The sequence below is a fragment of the Vipera berus genome (assembly GCF_964194415.1).
Source record: "Vipera berus genome assembly, chromosome: 5".
Classification (NCBI taxonomy): Eukaryota; Metazoa; Chordata; class Lepidosauria; order Squamata; family Viperidae; genus Vipera; species Vipera berus.
Genome location: NC_138207.1, coordinates 79,666,318 through 79,688,183, shown reverse-complemented (window position 1 = coordinate 79,688,183; position 21,866 = coordinate 79,666,318). Strand labels below are relative to the sequence as shown.

The following is a 21,866-nucleotide window of genomic DNA, read 5'->3' as shown; positions in this document are numbered from 1 at the left end:
CATTTAACCCTGAGTTACAAATATTCTCCTTTATTGGTAGAATGCATTTACCAAAGATGATTTTACTTAATATTCTTCCAATAAATATTGGAATATTTCTGAATATTTTAACAGCATCAACTGTTATTTCATCCCCACAATCTGGCCCATAAACAAGCCTTTTCTCCTGAAATAATTGGAGAACAAAGACTATTAACTGCCCCTTACTCTTTGATTAGCAACATTTTAATTTTCTCCTGTCCATTGCCTGGGAGAAAGACAATGTCCTTATTCTATTTGCTTAACATTACAGTAATTGTCCATCTATGCTTGATGCTTTTATCGGGCAGAAGCCCATCACTTTCACTTGTCATAGCTGATTGGCATTTCCTTTCCCCCAATAATAATCAAATCTAAGCATCCTTCTAGCCAAAATCTGTAAGGTACAAATGCTGTATCACTCAGAAACATCAATATGTAGATTTTCTGCCCCATTAGGAAGGGAGAAAAACATTGCTATTTTATGCCCTGAACAAAAATAATTAATATGAAGTTAAAGAGAACAGTAGGTCTGTTTGTCATCCCTTTTTAACAAAATAAGGTCAGATCAAGATGTTTATTGATCCATCTTCATATTAGAATGCAATTCAAGCATTAGCTTAGGCCTATCACTGTCAGTTGTCTTATGTTTTCCCCACAATGTAATTTATCAAGAGAATAGAAAATGCATGTAAGATCAAGAACCAAATGGCCAATACTATATTTATAGTTTATGACCTTCAAAGCTACACAAAGATGCATTTTACAATGGTCCTTATAAAAACCAAGGTAGTTTGGGTAAGGTTTTACTTTCTCTGCATAGATCTCTAATTTGTTTAAAAGATATTTCGTGCGTAATACACAAGACTGAAGGGCTAATAATTAAAAGATTACAATGTATTGCCTTTCTAGTTGAATGCTGTAAATATTACCTTGTTTCTAATTGCCAAGCCTCCAAATATTTCACACTAATTTAGATGAATAAGTATTGGCAGTTTTAGAACAGAATGAGGCACTTAGTGTAAGATATCACACATTGTTCAGACGAATGTTTCAAATCAATGACTGGTGATGCAGTGGTTAGAATGCAATATTGTAGGCAAACTCTGACCACAGCCTGGAGTTCGATCCTGATAGGGCTCAAGGTTGAGTCAGCCTTCCCTCTTTCTGAAGTCGGTAAAGCGAGGACACATATTGTTGGAGACATTATGCTGACATTGTAAACTGCCCAGAGAGTGCTGTAATATGGGGTGGTATACTGTATAAGTCTAAGTGCTATTGCTATTGTGACTCAAATGTCCAGGTGGATCTCAAAAGATGGTCAATGCAGTTTCAAGGGCTTTGAACTGTTCATACAGGTATCTCTGTAATAATCTTCTCAGAAACTGGGAGGGAAGACAACTGATTTGATAAAAATCACAAGCTTGGAAAATCTATGTATCCTTTCATTATCAACAAGACGGATAGTCAGCACACCTGTCTAGCAAAAGATTGTTAGCAAGAGAATAAGAGTATACTTTTAACACTAAAGAAAAAGTACGACCTGTCAAAATTCTCTCACTTAATCCCTTTTCCTTTTCAATAAATCTAGTTAAAGAAGTCTCTGTGAGAAACCTGCTTTCAGGACTAGTCAGCTATTAAGAGACTAACAGCAACATTAAAAATACTTTGGGACTAATGATTTGCACAGTCCTAATTCAATATGAATACTTTAGTTGACACAATGTCCCATGAGGAGATTTTCTCCTAGTCCTGTTACTAATCACCTGTATATGTTCTGATCCTTAATTTGTAGGCCACACCAACACTAAATGAATAGTTAATTCCTTATGGATATCTGAGTAAATGGCTGAAAAACAATGAAACAAAGTCTCAGCTGGAATCGTACATCTAAACATTTATCAAAGCATGAAAGCATGTTTTCTATCTCCTATACAATATTTATTTATTTATTTATTTAATTTCTATACCGCCCTTCTCCCGAAGGACTCAGGGCGGTGTACAGGGCCGTAAAAGCATTACATACAAAAGTTAAAATAAAATAAAATTAATTAAGCCCTAACAATAAATAATTAAAAATACCCCAAACCCTTAAACCAGGCCGGCCTGTTCAAATAAATAGGTTTTCAGATCACGGCGGAAAGAGCGAAGGTCGGGAGCCATCCGGAGCTCAACCGGCAATTGATTCCAAAGGGCTGGCGCGCCCACAGAGAATGCTCTCCCCCTGGGGGCCACAAGCCGACACTCTCTGACCGACGGCACCCTGAGGAGGCCCTCTCTGTGGGAGCGCACAGGACGAAGGGAAGATGATGCCGGCAGCAGGTGATCCCGTAAGTAATCCGGACCCATGCCATTTAGGGCTTTATAGGTCATCACCAGCACCTTGAATCTCACCAGGAATCTCAATATCAAGATCAGTTTCCATTCATTCATCAACATAATGATAAAAATGTTCATATTTAATTAATTAGCTCTTTATGTAGCGTATGGTGAATTAATTAACTAGTGACATATTGCAAAGAAGGAACGAAAAAGAAAATAGATATAGATCTGACAAAATTAGCTTTAACAGGTAAATTGAACAGTTAGTTGCTAATACTGATAGCCAAAATAAGATACTTCTAATCATCAGCAGATGATTAGTTTTCAATTTTCATATTTTTCAACATGAAGAAGAAATGAGGAAATGACAGGAATAAGAGATAGAAAAGTCCACTCTTAAGGTACAGAGAAAAGTAAAAATATCCACAAGTTGAAAATTATTGCTGGTGGCTTTGTGGCAACAGGTTATGGGGGTAGTTTTCTTTTTCAGGATGTTGGCTACTCAAAATAATTTTGGAAGAGGTAATGATTCTAAACTTAGTACTCCTTTACTCAGAAGAAAAATGTAATACAGCTAACTCCAAATTATGGCTAGAATTGGAACTAAATTAATTAGCAACTCTCTGTAGTGATAGCTCCTGTTTTAAGCCTTTTGCTTGATTCTATTCAATACTCAACTCTAAAGTGCAAAGCCTAGTCTCTTAATTTTGTGCTTATTGCTAATGTATGTCTTGATTGGATTTCTTTGTTAACTGTCATCGGCCAGCTTTCCCAGAAGCACGAAGTATGCAAATATGATAAACATATGAATGCAGTCTTAGGCTGTATTAACAGAGGGATAGAATCAAGATCACATGAAGTGTTAACAACACGTTATAATGCCTTGGTATAACCACACTTGGAATACTACATCCAGTTTTGGTTGCCACAATGTAAAAAAGATGCTGAGACTCTAGAAAGAGTGCAGAGAAGAGCAACAAAGATGATTAAGGGACCAGAGGCTAAAACACATCAAGAACAAATTGGCTATGTCTAGATTAATGAAAACAAGGCTTAAGGGTGATACGATAGCAGTCTTCCAATATCTAAGGGGTTACCACAAAGAAGATGGAGTCAAGCTATTCTCCAAAGCTCCTGACAGCAGGACAAGAAGTCATGGATGGAAACTAATCAAGAAGAGAAGCACCTAGAACTAAGGAGAAGTTTCCTGACAGTTAAAACAATTAATCAGTGGAACAACTTACCTCCAGAAGTTGTGAATGCTTCAACACTGGAAGTTTTTAACAAGAGATTACACAACATTTGTCTGAAATTGTATAGGGTTTCCTATCAGAGCAGGGGGTTGGACCTGCATGGTCCCTTCCAACTCTATTATTCTGTTAAATGAACTAGTCAAGTAATTTAAAAACATAACGTACCAAGACACCTCACAGGATTAGCTGATGTTTAACTACATTGGACCAGACACCATGATTGACCATTATGCCGCCTGGATAGAAAGATTACTAAAAGTTATCCTTTCTGAGCTGAGAACTAATGGAATAATTTGTCTTGTTTCAGGAATGGAATGCATGCCTGTGTATGGTGGTGGTAGGAAAGGAATAGGTATTGTTTTTGCATTCCTTAATGCTAATTTAAGCATTTCCTGTCAGTTTTGACCCCAAAGTTTATGACCTGGCTCCAACTCCTGGCTTGTGCCCTCAACTCTGATTCTCTGGCTCACTTCTTAGGGCTGTTGACAGTTCTCTTTATCACAAAGTGCTCATTACGTGCTGTTTACTGCCTGTTTGTCTGACTCATTGCTCTTTCCAAAAAGTGCATCCAAGTGAACAATCCAATTTTTATGATACAGGCTTGCATCGAAATTACCAACTCTCTTTAGAGAAATTTTTAGCACAATGCCTTCAGCAATAGTTTAGCAGGCACTACTCTAGAGAAAACATTCTTATTATTCTCTCTAAAAAAATACAGTGTAAAGGGGATTGAGACTGTATCTGTCTTGAACAGAACAGGATCAAATTTGGTATGGCAGAGGAAGCTTACAAAAGAAGCTGAAGTTAAAAAATTGGCCAGATCCACCAGTGCGATTCTGAGGGGGGAGAAAGTCTTCCTAACCCATCTTCAAAGAGAAAAAAAAACATTTCCATGTTGTTCAGTCTAAGCTCCCTTCCCTCATTCTTCCTGGCCAAGAACAGAGCATATGCAGAACACCCATTCTTCATTTTTCACACACAGACACATACATGCAAATACACGCAAGCACAGAGATACTTCCTATAAACCCTGCTGGCAATGAAGCTGAGAAGAATTCCATAAAGCATGCTCTTGCAAGTACGTCAAGGGATTTGGAACTATCTGTCCTTGTAGTGCATCAGCAACATAACTCTTGAAAAGCTGAACAGCACAGGATCAAATTTAGTGTATAGGGAGAAGTCAGCAAGCTGCAGTTTGAGCTTAAAAATGAAATATATGACATTAGAGACTGGAGGAAAGAAAAGAAAAATCCAACATTATGGGAAAGCCAGTTGTGCAGCAATTCAACTGGCAATAGCTCCAGCTTCTTCCTTTCTTCTTGTCATGTGACCCAGGGCAGGACATAGGTAGCCAACTTGTGCTTCCCAGTAGACATACAACTATAAAGCCACTGCTGATAAATGGCTTGTTTTAGCTCTGTCTGTCTGTCTGTCTATCCGTCTATCAATATAAATATAAATATCTATCATCCATCCATCCATTCATCCATACAATCATTTAGCAATCTAGCTATCTATATCTCTCTCCATTACAAAAAATATATATGTTTTATACCCTGGAGAAGTACTGCCAATCAAATGTATTTAATGTATAAGAAATGAACAATTTAGGTTAAAAGTAGATGGAAAAACTATACCAAAATACATACAAGGGGATAACAAAGTGACTGACACATTAATATATCAGTTAAAGTGCTAACATCTCTGTCATCAAGACTGTATCTGTTTTCATCACTACAGTATTGACTAATAACATCTTTGTAACATCAGCCAGCCAGCCATCACTGAAAAGATATAAAGCTAATCCTCATTATTTTTATTTTGGCACAATGATCAGATAACACAAGAACATGCTCTAAATCAAAAGTGTATATTCTAGAAACTGGAAAAGATTGATGTATATGCCTATAACAAAGAAGGAAGCTATAACAGAATATGCCAATTACTATACTACTCCTCATGCAAGCAAAGTTTTGCTTAAGATCTTATATGAAGAGATAATGGAGAGAGAAATGTCAAATATAAAGGAATATCACAGAAAAGTCAAAGGTACTGTATATGAGATCAAATAGTTAACATAGGATGGCTTATGAAAGTGCAAGAGAAAATAAGGATGTTTAGTCTTGCTTTATTGATAAATACAGGCCATTCTAGAAAGAGTTGGAAGTAGTGAATGTACAGGAACATCTAATTATTCTTTTGAAATAATATTTACAACAATTTTAAAAAATTGGAATGATTCAGAATAGGAAAAGAAGTGAGGCAAGAATGCACATATTGTCCCTATGAGGTTAATGTGAACATACTGTATTATAAGAAAAGCAGTACTGGAAAGGATGATAATTAGAAATATACAGAAGACAAAAAATCTGGGAAATGCAGATGACACCAAGAGCAAAAAGTAAGAAGGACTTAAAAAGTAAATATGGACAGTACAAAAATGTAAGTTAAAGAGATAAAGTAGTTACCATAGTTAGTTAATTTAAACAATGCAAAAATATTTTCTTGGGCTCAAAAATATAAAGAAGCAGAATGTGCTAGAGATGTTACAAAAAAGAATAATCTTAGGAAGAAACTATAATAAATTAGGTCCATAAAGCATAAGGGCATTTTTATGATTGTGATAATTAAAGCAAAGGTCTTCCCAGTGGATTGAAAACATGACTGTGAAAGCTGTACAACATTGACAAAGAACAAGAGAAGGAAGAGAGCAGATTTGAATTATGAGTCAAGAGACAGATACTAAGAGTACCATGGGCAGTAAAAAAAAAACCCCAATCATCCAGTTCTGAATCAAATAAAGACAGACTGCTCCCTTAATGCCATAATCAACAAAGAGAAGTTCAAAAACTCCAGTGTGTTTGAAGCCAGCGTATGATTAAAAAAAGTCATTAACTTATTTACTGAAATATTGAACAGTTAATGCTTCTAAGTTCCCCATTTTTCTTATATGTTCTTTATTTTTCCTTTCTTCTGCGTTTGTCTTTTCTTCTTTTCTTTCGTTCTACCTTTTTCATACCAATGCATAATAAACAATAGGAAAATGTTCTTAAGAAGGGAAGTAGAAAAATGGGAAGACAATGAATTAATTGGACAGTGGCCTTAAATGTACTAGAGAATACCCTTGAAAAATCTATTAGTTATTACTGGAGATTGATGCATGCAGCTACCCAAAGTTCAGCCTGACTCAGTGCCATCTAACCAACTATGAAAGGGAAGACTGCTCTTTAAACTCTCACAGGAACTGATTTATACAGAGTTTATACTAGTTCCTCTACTCAAAAGCAGCAGGGCTGCAGGGACAGCATTTGGGAGCTCTTGAAAGCAAAATATGTGCTCTACCACTGAATTATAGCTTTCATGTTCAGATGCTAAGCTGTTAAGGTTCTAATTAAATCTTACAGTATTGATAACTGACAAAAAATCCCTAAATATGTTGATACACATATTACTGCACCATGACTAGCTAACCTATAAGCATTGTAAAGTCAAAGGTTGATGCTCAGAATATCTTAAGACATAAATTGGTGACACGGACAAAGAAATTGCACAAATATGTCCACAGATATATCAGCTGCAGCACAAATGCTGTATTTATTGTTTTGTATTTGTAAGCCACCCATAGTCTATAGAAATGGGAGGCAATAATTAGTGTAATAATAATAATACTTTTGAGGACCGCTTATTTCAACAACCAGGTTGAAAGATAGAATTTTGACGAACTGATGGAAACTGCAGATAGCCAATTTGTCTCCAAATACATTGAATAGTGACCCCAGGAAATATATTGTACCATTAAATGTTTGTATATAATTCCCATTAGTTTTGATGAAGCATTAGTATGTGCTTTATTTAGTACTTTGCTGAAAATGGGCTACTCTTAACTAATAAATAAATAATATGCAATATACAGTATAATCTCCTGTAAGCAATATTCTTGAAGTATCATATCCTTTCAAACAAATCATTGGAAAGGATACATGAAATCTGATATTTAAACAGGGGAATTAAGTATAAGAATATTATTCTGAAGACATAACAGAAGCATCAAGGGTAGTAATCAATACAATCAATCAGGATTTTAGAAACCCATATGTTATTTTTCAGTACCAAGGGAACTGGGAAGTAAGAAGAAAGCACATATGTCAGCATCATGGCAGCTGTAGAATGCGAGTATGGAGCTCTCTTTTCTAACATGAGGAACTTTGAATGAATCTGGATAAACAGAGAGCACTTTCATATGAAGATTCTGTGCCATTTGTAAAGAGGTTCTGCAGCTCCATGTTCTCACAGCCTTGGGGGTGTTGGAAAGTGAGCTAACTGAGTTTGGACTTGCTTTCACCATTTCTGTGTTCATGTGGCCAGCATGACTGTATGGCAGGGGTGTCAAACTCAATTTCATTGAGAGCCGCATCAGCATTGCGGTTGCCATCAGGGGGCCAGGTGGGTGTGGCCTGGGTGGGTGTGGCCTACTGGGTGGGCGTGGCTAAAGTGCGTATGGCCTACTGGGTGGGCATGGCCAGCTCTACATCATTCGCATCAAGGGTGCCTATGGGGGCCCGGGCAGGAGTGGGAGAGATCTGAGGGTCTCTGGCAGGAGGAGGGTCTCTGGGCCAGGGCCAAGGCAGTGGGGGCCGTTCCCTCACTGTTTCCAGGATGGCTTCGCGGGCCGCATGAAACCACTTCGCGGGCTGGATCTGGCCCCTGGGCCTTGTGTTTGACATGTCTGCTGTATGGCAAAGGTGCAGGGAATGTTGTTACCTTCCCACTGAACTGGTACTTATTAATCTACTTGCATTTGCATGCTTTCAAACTCCTACCAGTAAGTGGTAGAAGCTGGGACTAATGGGAGTTCACCCCATTATGCAGAATTTGGGTCTCGAACCTGGGCTACCAGCTCTTCAGCTGACAAGCTTAGTGTCTTTAACCACTGAGCCATTGTGCCCCTCCATCTAACAATAAACTCAGTCTTGATCCTTCCGGCCAGCTTCTACTCAATTCCATGTTCTCACTCTCGACTGTCCCCACTTGTGAAAATCAGTCTGTACTAAATTCTTGATGGAAAAAAAATCTAGTTGATAAACTTTGGGGTCATGCTGCAATCATTGCTTTTCATAGGAGCTCACTGATCAGAGAGTGATGCCTCCATGGCCACCTTTGTCTTATCCAATAGATCTGATTTTGGAAAGGCTGAAATATATTGCCATGACTTTGAATATGAGGAAGAGGAGACTAGGATGTTTGCATGCATGCATGCATGCGTAGGTGCGTGTGTGAGTGTGTGTGTATTCCTCACCCACACACAGCCCCCCCCATGTATATCCATTTCTGTATGGGGAAGGGGTTTTTTTGTACTACATAAACCATCTTAGCTGTGGTGTACTGATCATTTCCTGCATTTCAAGGTTAGCAGGAGTATAGAGAATAGGAACGTAGTTCACAATGGAACAATTATGAATCAATATTTAATGATAATGATTTAATTCATAATTCATTAATTACAAAATCATTATTCATAAGATTTTTTTATTATTCATGTTCTTATTTATTATTCATGTTCTTATAAGAATAGCCAGCTGGACTCTTCCAGCAAAGTAAGGTCACTGGTCATGTGGCTTTTTTCTTGTCCAACATGTGTAATTTCGCTTCAATTGCTATCAGGATCTCTGCATGAATTATGTATTACCTTTGCTTCAACCTGCCCCAGGAAGGGCATAAGAAAAACAACACCAGTTTTATGCTGGTCTGGCTTTCATGACTGGGATCTGCTGGGCAGTGTTGGGCTTCAGGGTTTAGTGAATGTGGCCAGAACTTTTCCTTTTAAGATTAATGGATAAACAATTAGTAAAAAAAAGCTGTGGAAAATTATTTCAATATAAGATCACAGCAGCAAGAGTACTGTATGCACAGAGTTGGGAAGAATTGGCAGCACCCAATATGGAAGAATGGTTGGGGAAGCTGTTAGTCTTTGCTGAAATGAATATTTTAACTTATTTCATTAAACAAAATACATTAACTACATTTATTGCTACTGGAAGCCTCTTATAGCAATAGCAATAGCATTTAGATTTATATATCACCCCATAGCACTTTAGAGCACAGTCTGGGCAGTTTATAATGCAAGCATTATTTGCAACAATCTGGTCTTCATTTTAGCAACCTCAAAAGGATGGAAGGCTGAGTCAGCCTTGAGCCCCATCACATCAAACTCCAGGCTGTGGGCAGAATTTGCCTGCAATATTGCATTTTAACCACTGCGCCACAGGGCTCAATGAACTTTGTGCATACAAATGAAAACAATGAACTTGTGACTTATGGTTTTGATGATTAGACAGGATAGATTATAGAAGGAAGAGTAATATGAAGTAACTGTAGAAAGAAAGAGTGGTCAAAATATATTTATAATTGCTGTGAAGATACTATTTATTCCATAAATATAATGTGCTTGTTATTTCAACAACTAAGTGTTTAGAATGACTAGAGGAAAATGGATAGGAATTGATGTTACTGAAAACAGAGTGAATAAGTAAATTAAGAAAGAATTTTTCTCATAAACTGGTAAAGTTCTGTGTCTTGTATTGACACAGAACTGCTCAGCAATGTGAGAGATAAGCCTCTTAATGTCCTGTTGATAGGACATAATAAACTATAGTATCTACTCCAAAGTTTTTCCCAAAATCTCATGGTAACTCATGGCCAGTCAACTGCACTCAGCAAATAGTCCTTGATGGAACTATATCTAGATAATTATGCAGTGGGGTTCTATCTTGGGCCCAGTGCTCTTCAACATTTTCATAAATGACCTAGATGAGGGGATTGAAGGAACACTCATCAAATTTCTGGATGACATAAAGCTGGGGAGATGGAAGAATTGCTAATTCTTTGGAAGATAAACTCAAATTCGGAAGGATTTTGACAGACCTGAGCATTGGGCCCCATATTAATAAAATACGATAGTCATAAAAAGTGCTACCAGACTTGTCCTTATTTTTGCCATACAGCTCTTTTCCTACAGCACTAATGTTTTACACAATATTATCCCTATGTGGTCTGTAACCTGGCCAGATTATGAAAGTTCATGCCAGGTTTGGCCAGAAAAAGAATTGGCTTGCATTCATGAAAACAAGAAGGTCTCTTCAAAATGAAGACACACACACCACCACCCCCAAATGTAGAAGCAGGTATTTGCTGTTTAGTGCTACTTGACCAGTGGTATTCGAACCTCTAAAACTGTTGGTTGCATGCAGCCTTCATGATGAATAGTCACTGATCAACCATGAATTTGTCTAATTTTCCTTTAAATCTTTGTGGCAGAAAACACAGTAAAGTTCTACAGAAGAAGCTCTAGATAATGAGGTTTGTCAAACTTAAGCTTGAGATTGCAGCCAATTTGGTATAGTAGATAAGGCATCAGGCTATAAACCAGGAGACCGTGAGTTCTAGTCTCACCTTAGACACAAAGCTAGCTGGATGACCCTGGGCCAATTAGTCTCTCTCAGCCCAAGGAAGGAGGCGCTGAGAAACCACTTCCAAAAAGCCTTTCCAAGAAAACTTCAGGGACTTGTTGCGACAGTTGCCAGGAGTCAAAAACTTCTTAAAGGCATGCACACCCACATACAGGCACACAGATTTATGGGATTTATGCGAAAATATCAATAGCTTCAAGGTAACATGTCTAAGTTATTGACCTGCAAAGATATTGATAGAAACCATTCACTAAGGCTTTAAGTGTGAACGTTTTAACAAAACCTACAAAGTTTCCACTAATTTACAAGTTATTCCAGTTAGTTTCATGTATATAGTTAGTTGAGAGCTGGAAACAGTTATGCTGATAACAAAGTCAGAAACTCTAGGGTCACAATACAACTGAAAACACATTCACTATAAATAGCATTATTGCAGTCATATTCAATTGCACAATGTTGAACTCTTTGGCATGCAATAGAAGATTATCTTCAGTCTTAGAGGTTATATTTACACCTACTTGATACTACAAGGACATTGTCAGCAGCAAAAGAAAAATATAGTCAGTTGATCCCATAAAATTAGAGATGAATTATCCCATAAGTAAGCACTAATCCTGAATTAACTCTTCCTTTTTGTCATTGTTTTGTCTTCCTTAAATTGTCCTTGTAAATTCCAGTGTTAAAATATTTGCAGATTATTCAAATACGAATAATTATTTAAATATATTTATCTCAATAAAATGTCTGACATTCATTAATTCTCTTCTATAAATGTGTATATTTTAATGGCTGTTTTATAATACAGAAAACTGTATCACTTAAGATGTTGGCAATTTTAACAGTTCCAATTTTTTGTAAATTTTTACTTTAATTTCAGTGGGTCACAAACTAAATACTGGATATTTCCATACATATTGTAGGAAACGTTTCAGTAAATATAAATTATTGTAAAGGATATTGTCAACCCCTGTCGATCTCTCATCTCTCTCTCTCTCTCTCTCTCTCTCTCTCTCTCTCTCTCTCTCTCTCTCTCTCTCTCTCTCTCTTTCTTTCTTTCTATCTCTATCATCTTTTCTATATAGATGAAGCATAAATAACTATGCTTTTACATAAAAAAATAGTTTTATAGAAAAAATGATATGGTTGTTTACTCATGAATCTCTCTAAGACAGTCAAATGTAATTCTTCCTTTCATTTCTATGTAAGCTTTAAATTTGAAATTTTCATTAAAAGAGGTTATTTACAGCCTAGCTAATTTGAAATAGAGGGGAAGGGGGAAAAAATGAAACATAGCACATCCAACCTGTTGTAGGTTAAATGATAGCTCACTCACTTAGTAACACCATAATGCCTTCATAGTGTGCAGCAGCTAAAACAATAGAAATGTTAACTGTTCAGCGGTAACTAATCAAGTGTTTTTATTCATATCCCAAGCATGTTTGGAACAGACAAAAAGCAATGACTGAACTGGGAACTGAGAATTTTGATACCTCAGAAGAAAGAAACCTTGAATTATTTCAGATTCAGATAAAAGCTACGAATATTCCTCCACTGTACCTTCCATGCATTTTTATGTTTCTTGTCAAACTGGAGTCATTATCAAATACATCTAATAAACAGTGACTCAACAGTGACTCAACTGGGTGTCTATTTGACCTCAAGACCAGCTCAATAAAATATTTCCCCCCCAAATCTTCAAAGATTAAACAAGGTCAGTTGCTCAGCACAATTAAGGTGAATGGCAGTTTGAGATAATTAGTATCAATGCTAAAAAGTAGCATACTTACTCTCTGTCGATGACAAGACACGTCACAGGCTCCGCACTAATAACATTAGCCGTTCTGACATCTTCCCTGAAAGGACAACACCATACATTTTACACAAAATGGCCAGGCAGTTATCTCTATAGTACTATACAACATTAGGACACAAATGCATCTTGCAAATGAGAATTATCTTTACTGATACATCATACTTTAAACCGTTAACAAATAATGCTATTCTAATGTTGTTGCTCTTGGGAAATGTTTACAAAACATTATCGACACAATAGCCATTTCCCCAGTAGAAATGCTCCAGCATTTTAATGCTTTTTCATAAGATCATTTCATTCATCCTTTTCTCACTTGGCAATTCATTTAGCAGAAGCAGACCATTTATATATTAATACGGGTCACCGAAGAAGTGTGGATATAATGACGTCAACATAATCTATCATTTCTATAAATAGAGAAAAGCAAAGCAAACAATTAATGAATCAAGCTACATTAGATGGGAGAAGACTAATTAATGTGGACCAACTCTGTTCAGAAGATGGGTGTGTGCAGAAAATAATAAATGGCTTCTAATGTGTTTTCTTGTTTTTCCTCATGCATCCCCACATAGGTTTCAGTTTGATATGAATTCCAATTATATAAAGAAAAGAAATCTTCAAGTATGTACTGTACTGTACTGGATGGACAAAACTTTCCGCAAGAAGTTGTTTTAAAATTTTAGTCTTTCACCAAATTATGTAGCTTTGAGGACACCAACTTTTTATGATACTTTGAAGACACAAATAAGCATGTTCCAAAGGAAAATGTAGTAACTTTTTAATTTACCTAATGTAGTGGCATGTAGGGCCATGGGTTTTGTTACATAATCAAAACAATAAATGATTCTAGCTTAGTGTTTTCTTTTGAAGTGAGCCCTGTTGCCCAGACAATTAGTCAGAACATGTGCTAGAATGCATTCTAGAAGAGAGAGAAGGCAATAGAGGAAAATCTTATGACTTTCCATTTTCTAACTGGGTTTTGAGTTTTGCACAGAACAGCAAATGCCTGTTCAGGAAAAAACAAAGAAATATAAAATAGGCAAAAAAAAACCAACCATGAAAAAGTCATGGACAGCTGGCTTCCAATAATGCAACAATCGTTGGAAGCTGTATTTTCCATCATATTTGGAAAAAAAAATCAATTCTTTAAATCTTGTTATATATGGACATATAGAGACTTATCCCTTTAAAAAGTGCCTACGTTGCTCCAGTAACACTATCACAATATTCCTATTATGCTCTTCAAGGATTATTTGCAGTGTTTATCAGGAAACTATATGCTATTCACGGATTATTTGCAATGTTTATCAGGAAGCTATTATTTTATATAGAAATATTGTTCAACCGACAGAGGATTCTTTACACTTTCCCTTGAACAAATAAATTGACATTATGTGGAAATATACAATTTGTTATGGAATTATATATCAAAATGCAGTATCACTCCTATTGGCATAACAATGATTTTTTAAAAATATATAATAAATATACCATCAGTACATCTGCAACCACACACAACTCCAGATCTGATCAAATCGCTTCTCACCATAGAAAACCATGTTTGGTTTTTATCTTATTTAGTTATGCCTCTCAAGATTAATACCAGTAGGTTAAAATGTGATAAATTATACAAAACGTAAGCATGCAGTCAGTCTTTGTATTAGATTAATCCAAATATTTGTTATAATGCAGCCCTTCAGACAGATCCAGTGCTACAGCCTAGCTTAAAAACACTATGAAAATGCAATTTGGCAATTACTAACTCTGAATTTTTTCCAGTTTCAAGATTGTATTCTTCATCACTACTTCCAGAGAGGTAAAATCCATTCTCAGAATCGCTGTCACTGTCTGAATAACCCATGACAATGAGGTCAGGTCTACCATTTTTCTCCTGGAAAGAAACTGCTGTTTGCTTCTGTCCACAGACTCTTCCCTATGTACTATACTTGCTTTGGAATTTTACAGACCTTTCCATTTAAAATCTCTAGGCTTGGAAAAGGTCACAGCTGCTCTCGAGGTCTCTCCTATGTATCACTGGAAAATGAAAGCAAAGCATCTTGTAAACCCCATGGGAGCAGTAGTATCAGCTGACAACAACAAATCCTTCATATGTGCATCTACTTTATTTATTTCTTTTATTTAAACTAACCCTTGCCAATCTGCAAGAAGATTTAAACAAGTATGCCTACCATTTTTTGTTATGTTCCTCTCTAGCTGAGCAATTTCCTAGTTCCTTAGAAAAATGACATAATATTCTTCACTATGAAACTGAAATTGTTTGATATGATCGAAAGAATGTTTAAGCTTAAAAAAAGGCAGAATTGGTTAATGATTCATACAAACTGTTGGAAAATGCTTCAATGTAATTAGATCATTTTAACATTTGGCAATTGAAAAATCAATAAATAAACTGGATTACTTGTGCTGGACCAGTATATATTCAGCTGCTCCATTTTATATCCAATTTAGGAATTAAGAACTGTGTTAGTGTATTCAGCATTTACAGGGTTAATACAACACCCTTAGTAGCATTGTATGTAAGAACATTTAGCATTTACAGGGTTAAACCTTATTACCTCAAGAGATGCCTTATGGGAAATGTAGTCTAACTGTTTTGTGAATACTATACTTTCTAGTTAAGTGGGTGGAGATTTCACAGTTGTTTACAGGATTTCCTGGCTATGTGTCAGGCAGGTTACTTCTTCTTTGTTCTAACCAACTATGCAACACGCATGACTACAGCTGTAATGTCCAGTATAGCTGGAATGGGGAAATCACTCCCTTTTTTACTGTTTTCACTCCTAAAATCAAGATGCTTTATAATTTCAGGAATCATTCAGTATAACTCAATGAAAACAGGTGGTTTAGAAAGGTTTTATTTCCAGATAATCAAGGCAAAACTTACTTTGCTGTGGACTAGTCCGGTACAAACATTTCTGTCCATTTTCATAGGTAAAAAAGGAGTGATTTCCCCATTCCAGCTATACTGGACATTACAGCTGTAGTCATGGGTGTTGCATAGTTGGTTAGAACAAAGAGGTAACCCACTTGGCACACAGCCAGGAAATCCTGTAATCAACTGTGAAAGCTCCACCCACTTAACTAGAAAGTATGGTATTCACAAAACAGTTAGACTACATTTCCCATAAGGCATCTCTTGAGGAAATAACGTTTAACCCTGTAAATGCTAAATGTTCTTACATACAATGCTACTAAGAGTGTTGTATTAACCCTGTAAATGCTGAATACACTAATACAGTTCTGAATTCCTAAACTAGATATAAAATGGAGCAGCTGAATATACGTATACTGGTCCAGCACATTACTACTAATAATAATAATAATGTCGGATTTTGCATTTACCATAATCACTAAAAGGAATGTGTATTTTCCTCCAATAATAAGTGAACTTTGAAATGAGGGAAGGTTCTTACATGTCCTGAAAAGACTAGGATGAGCTAATACAAAGCAAAATCGTTTTCATTTTTGTTAGCGGGTCAATTAATTTTATAAATATTATGCATTAGTTTATAGGGATATCTTGATAGTTTGCAAATACATTGCTTATATATCATATGTGATAAGTGTATCACATATGTATGTATCTTTAGATAAGCAATCCTATCTTACTCAAATAATGTGACCATGGTAAAACTGAGCTTTGGTGACACTAGGCATTCACTGTGGCAAGAAAGGTTGTAAAATGGGACAAAATTCACTTAACAACTGTTTCACTTAGCAACAGAGATTTGTGGCTCAATTGTGGTTGTAAGTCGAGAGGATTGCCTGTATTAAAAAGCTAAACTAAAGAAGAAAAGTTGGTGCTTTGCTATTATACAGAAGTAAGAGAGAAATGTACATTACAGTAGATTAGAAAGGAATCCAAGGGCAAATGTTACACTCATAGTAACAGAGTTAAAACACGTCAATTAGTAAGGGAGAAATTAGGCTAGGAAAGTAAAACTTGTAAAATCTAAAGCTAGATCTGTTGTTTATACCTGCCTGTAAAATGCTTTTGCCTTGTGTGCTAAATAAAACTTTTGAACTCTGAATTATGGCATCTGGCATTTTGACCAAAGCATGGAAAGAACTAAGGGAAGAAATTCTTCTAACAGCTCAGAACACTGAGATAATGTCTTATTAATGTTAACTTCTATATCCAATATCTTCTAACGCTAACTCCAGGCAAATATGAATCAGGAATATATTTTTCTTCCCAAACCCTACTAAAATAGCACAAGAGGTTTTAGCTAAGTGCATGTATTTGTGTCTGATATGCCATGTCTTCATGTCTTGGGTAACCCTGCAGGGAATATATAATATTACTTAGACTTATATATAAGGGACGCGGTAGCTCAGTGGGTTAGGATGCTGAGCTTGTCGATCAGAAGATTGGCAGTTTGGCGGGTTGAATCCCGAGTGCCGCGTAACAGAGTGAGCGCCTGTTACTCGTCCCAGCTTCTGCCAACCTAGCAGTTCGAAAGCACGTAAAAATGCAAGTAGAAAAATAGGGACCACTACGGTGGGAAGGTAACAGCGTTCCGTGCGCCTTCGGTGTCTAGTCATGCCGGCCACATGACCACAGAGACATCCTCGGACAAGCGCTGGCTCTTCGGCTTTGAAATGGAGATGAGCACCGGCCCCTAGAGTTGGAAACGACTAGCATGCATGTGCGGGGGAACCTTTACCTTTACCTTTAGACTTATATACCACTTCACAGTGCTTTTACAGCTCTCTCTAAGCGCTTTACATAGTCAGCATATTGCCCCCAACAATCTGGGTCATCATTTTACTGACCTCAGAAGGATGGAAGGTTGAGTCAACCTTGAGACGGCCAGGATTGAACTCCTGGCTGCGGGAAGAGTCAGACTGCAATACTGCATTCTAACCACTGTGCCACCATGGCTAACATTCTTCATTCATCCCCCCTGTCAAAAGGAAGCAGTACAGAAGGATGTGTGTGCATGTGTGTTTTGTGTACCTATGCTCTCTCTGTGTGTGTGTGTGTGTGTGTGTGTATGTGTGTGTCTGTGTGTGTGAATAACAAACTTGGAAGAGAAAAAAAGGTAGGAATTTTATGGGAAATAGAGAATTTGGTGGAAAAAACTTATAATACAGAATATTGATATACTATTCACTCTTACGACTACACAACTATGAAAGACACTACAACAATGAAAAAATAGAATAATGAAGAACACAGTCTGAAACTATATTGTAATGGAAGTTGTAAACTTTATAAGACAAGGTTCTCATTGCTGAGTACCATATGGTACCATGTAAGGAAACAGTGAAGGAAAAAAAGTTTTATATTTACTGCACTAACCTATATAATTTATGACACCATATGCCATGTTTTCTAACATTTTTATTGTCACTGAAGCCCTGCTAACTGTAGCTCTTCAAATGAACTCCTGATTAAGACAGTAAAGCCACAGTCTTCTGTCGTACACAATCTGTGCAAAGCAGGTGGCTATCCCTGAACTGACAATATTAATTGTTTTATCCACCAAATCAGATTCAGATTATACAGACAGTAGGAGAAAATTATGACAGTGATATGTAATTCATAACCATCAGCCAGCCATCAAGATCAGAAGCTTTAAAAATATCTCTTTTATGATTATTTAGTCATGTGATCCTTTTTTTAGCAACTCTCTGCTGTCAGATATTTTACTTTGCTGAATAACATCACAGAAGCTGTAGTGCCAAACTGCATTTATTTTTCTTTTACATGTGTTAAAGAGGAACACATTATCTTGTGCCTGACATATATATTAGACAAAATAAACCAGATATGTCTTCCACACTAAACTTCAACTTTCCTATCTCTATCCCTAATATTGTCACTGTGGCAGAAACAGGGTTGAAAGCACATCTTGCCCCAAAGAATCCATTCTCTGCCTTTAGACCATATTTGTTATACAGTATGTTACTTTTTATACTCGGGGTGTGATGGCTATTGCTTAAAGACTCTGAGCTTGTGAGCTGGAAAGCTGACAGCCTGGGACCAAGCGCTGCACGACAGAGCTCCCATTTTTGCCCCAACTTCTGCCAACCTAGCAGATTGAATGCATGCAAATGTGGGTAGATCAATAGGTACCACTTCACTGGGAAGGTAACAGAGTTCCTTGGCATACTGTCATGATGGCCACATGACTATGGAAGCATCTTCGGACAACTCTGGCTGCCATGGCTAGGAAACAGAGATGAGCATCACCCCATAGAGTCAGACATGACCGGACAGGGGAAATCTTCACATTTAGCTGTATGATATTTTTTAACTTGCTAAATAAAGAACTTAGTTCATTAGCTCAATTACTTGTGCCATTTTTTTTAATCTCCCAGTGTGAAGTTATGTAAGCTTTCTTCCCAAAGGGTCCTTAGCTAAGGTTGCAAAGTATTTCAGATTAAGCAATTTAATATCGTAACCTTTCTGTTTATCTGGATAATTAACTGAACTCATGCTTGAATGCTACTTCATAATTGGGGTAAAAACCAGTTTTTTGGGGAAAAGTTTGTTTGCTATCTTTTTCTTTCAGTTGTGCTGAAAATCCAGTTCTAAAAATTTTGCAAGCAAATTAAAATCATAAATAAACTCTATAGAGTGGTGATGTCTAAAATGAAGCAATATTTGTATTTGAAGTCTATGCCTTGCCACTTCTTAATGTATTGCCATATCTAGTGAGACTAAGGAAAAGCTGCAAAAAATAAATAAAATAAAATAGAAAGTAGATTGATTCTTGATAGGAATTGGACTAGGACTCATATAAAGTCCTGAGTAGGGCAGTTATATAAATCAATGCAGCAAATAAACTTCTGTGTATATTGCATGCCCTTGAACACCATGGAAATCACATCTTTGCAATCTGAAAAAATGACAAATGGAGAAACCCTTTAAACTAAGATTAATACTCTGCAATTTCTTGGCTCTCCAGTTATATTTTCTGCAATATTCCAGGAAGACTCGGAGAAACCCTGTAAGCATGAGTTTAATTTTGAAATGGGAAAACCTAGTAGGCAGAAGGGGGGGGGGAAGAAGGGAAACCATCTGATAGGACCTGAGAAGGAACCAAAATCTAGAAAATACATACATTGCAACAGAAAACAAAAAACAGGATGCATCTAGACCTGTACAGCAAGTGGAAAACACTTACCAAGTTTCTTAATTGTTATAAATGATTCGGACCATACTTTACTGTCATAAGCCCACATTCAAATACTTCTCAGGATTACAAGAGAAATCTGACCCCAAAGTAGAAATGTAATTGAAGAAATTTGCCTTTTAAAATTTTTATATGCTGTTTTTATGCTTTTAATATTTTATTCCACATGACCCAGTGTCCCTCTGTGCACTAGTGAGATGGGTTGTTCTTAAATATGATAAATAGACAGGTCAATAGATAAGTAAATAAGTAAGTGAGTGAGTAAATAAATAAATAAATATTTGAGAATAAGTCAGAATGGACCCCTCCTAGACATAATGAGAATAACGTTGAGAAATGGCAAAAAGAGCCGGTATGATAAGCGAAATCTCAGCCAAAACATGAATAGGCATGGAGAAAGCATCTCAGAATTTATATTCACTGGTTCTCTGGAATCTAAAGACGGAGGGGGGGGAGGGGAAGTCCTTTCAGAGGTTCTGTTACTGTAATCTTATTTTAAAGATACTATGTATTCATGATTTTGAGTTCCTGGTGTGGAATACCTTGGAGGGCTGACTATATGCCTTAGACTCACAGCTTCTGCTTCAAGAGCATGTGATAGTTGTGGCCAAGAACTCTTTCCCCATTACAGCTGCTATACCCTTTCCAAGAACAGTCTCTTCTATTAAACAACCTCATGTGATGGACCCAGGAGACATTAGGTGTAATGACCAGGCTGAGCCAGAGGGAGGGGTCAAATGTGTCATCAGTCTCAAGTCCCTTTGCACCCGCAAGAGATCTAAGTCCAACCCACCTTGAATTCCATTGACTCTTATTTGCCGCCAATTTGCTTTAACTGTTAGTAGTTCAGATTTTGTAAAGAACATTAGCTTACAATAAGCCTATATTCATTTGAACTCCTGAGTTCCTGTGCTTGACACTGGTCATGGTAGTGGCATCTGGTACCTTCTCTATCATGGCACCTGCCTTGTGGTATACCACACTTACTTATTTTAGGAATAAGTACTCTCACATGAGAAAGGCAGATATAGCTGAAATTATAGATTCTCACAAAACGCATTTTTCTTTTCTCTGGATTATCCTGCATCCACCCTATTTACAGTCTACACACAGGGATTCAGCAGTGTCCCATCATTTCCTGAGGATGTCATGGAGAATATATATCCTCTGTTTATTTTTAAGTACTAGCAATATCTCTTGAAGTTGTGAGGTGATTTCTGCTATCAGAGGTTTTATGCTGACCCCTGAGGTTTTATACTGATCAGGATGGAGGATTTAGTTATTCCAGAAACTAACTAACACCCTTGTGAATTTCAAATAGCATCCATGAAAGTTCACATTTTAATACTTGCAGGTAGTTTTAGATTTTGTCTCTTTCATTTTTAAAATTAATTTAACATCATACAAAATATATATTCCATCTTTCTTTCTTTCTTTCTTTCCTTCCTTCCTTCCTTCCTTCCTTCCTTCCTTCCTTCCTTCCTTCCTTCCTTCCTTCCTTCCTTCCTATCAATATGTGATGTGAAATATACACAAACACTCCTTTATATTAATTGATAATGCTTCAGTCAAATATAGGCATTGATGTTATTCTTTACCAATTTTCTTCCCTCAGATTATGCTTTCTTGTAATCTAATCTACAAACACTCAATAGAAGTTGTTTTTGTATTAAAAATAATATTGGATGAATTGGTTTCAAATCGATAAATAGAATTATTTAGAATTTTAGAGAAGCTAATCAAGTGATATAAAAAGCAAATCAGGAAAGGTTTTTTTAGAAAGGCAAGATGAAAACAGGAAACTAAAAATGATGATTTACACTGCATA

General features: G+C 36.6%; 1 protein-coding gene across 2 annotated transcripts in view; it reads right to left on the bottom strand.

Annotated features, from left to right (window-relative positions):
• PRKG1 (protein kinase cGMP-dependent 1) overlaps positions 1–21,866 on the bottom strand; it is a gene marked incomplete at both ends in the record, with an annotated part of 886,380 nt that overhangs the window by 105,149 nt on the left and 759,365 nt on the right. For both annotated transcript variants that reach the window (XM_081328338.1, XM_081328337.1), the window contains one exon: positions 12,847–12,912. In XM_081328338.1, coding sequence (XP_081184464.1) covers positions 12,847–12,912 — 66 coding nt within the window. The remainder of the gene's footprint in view (positions 1–12,846; positions 12,913–21,866) is intronic.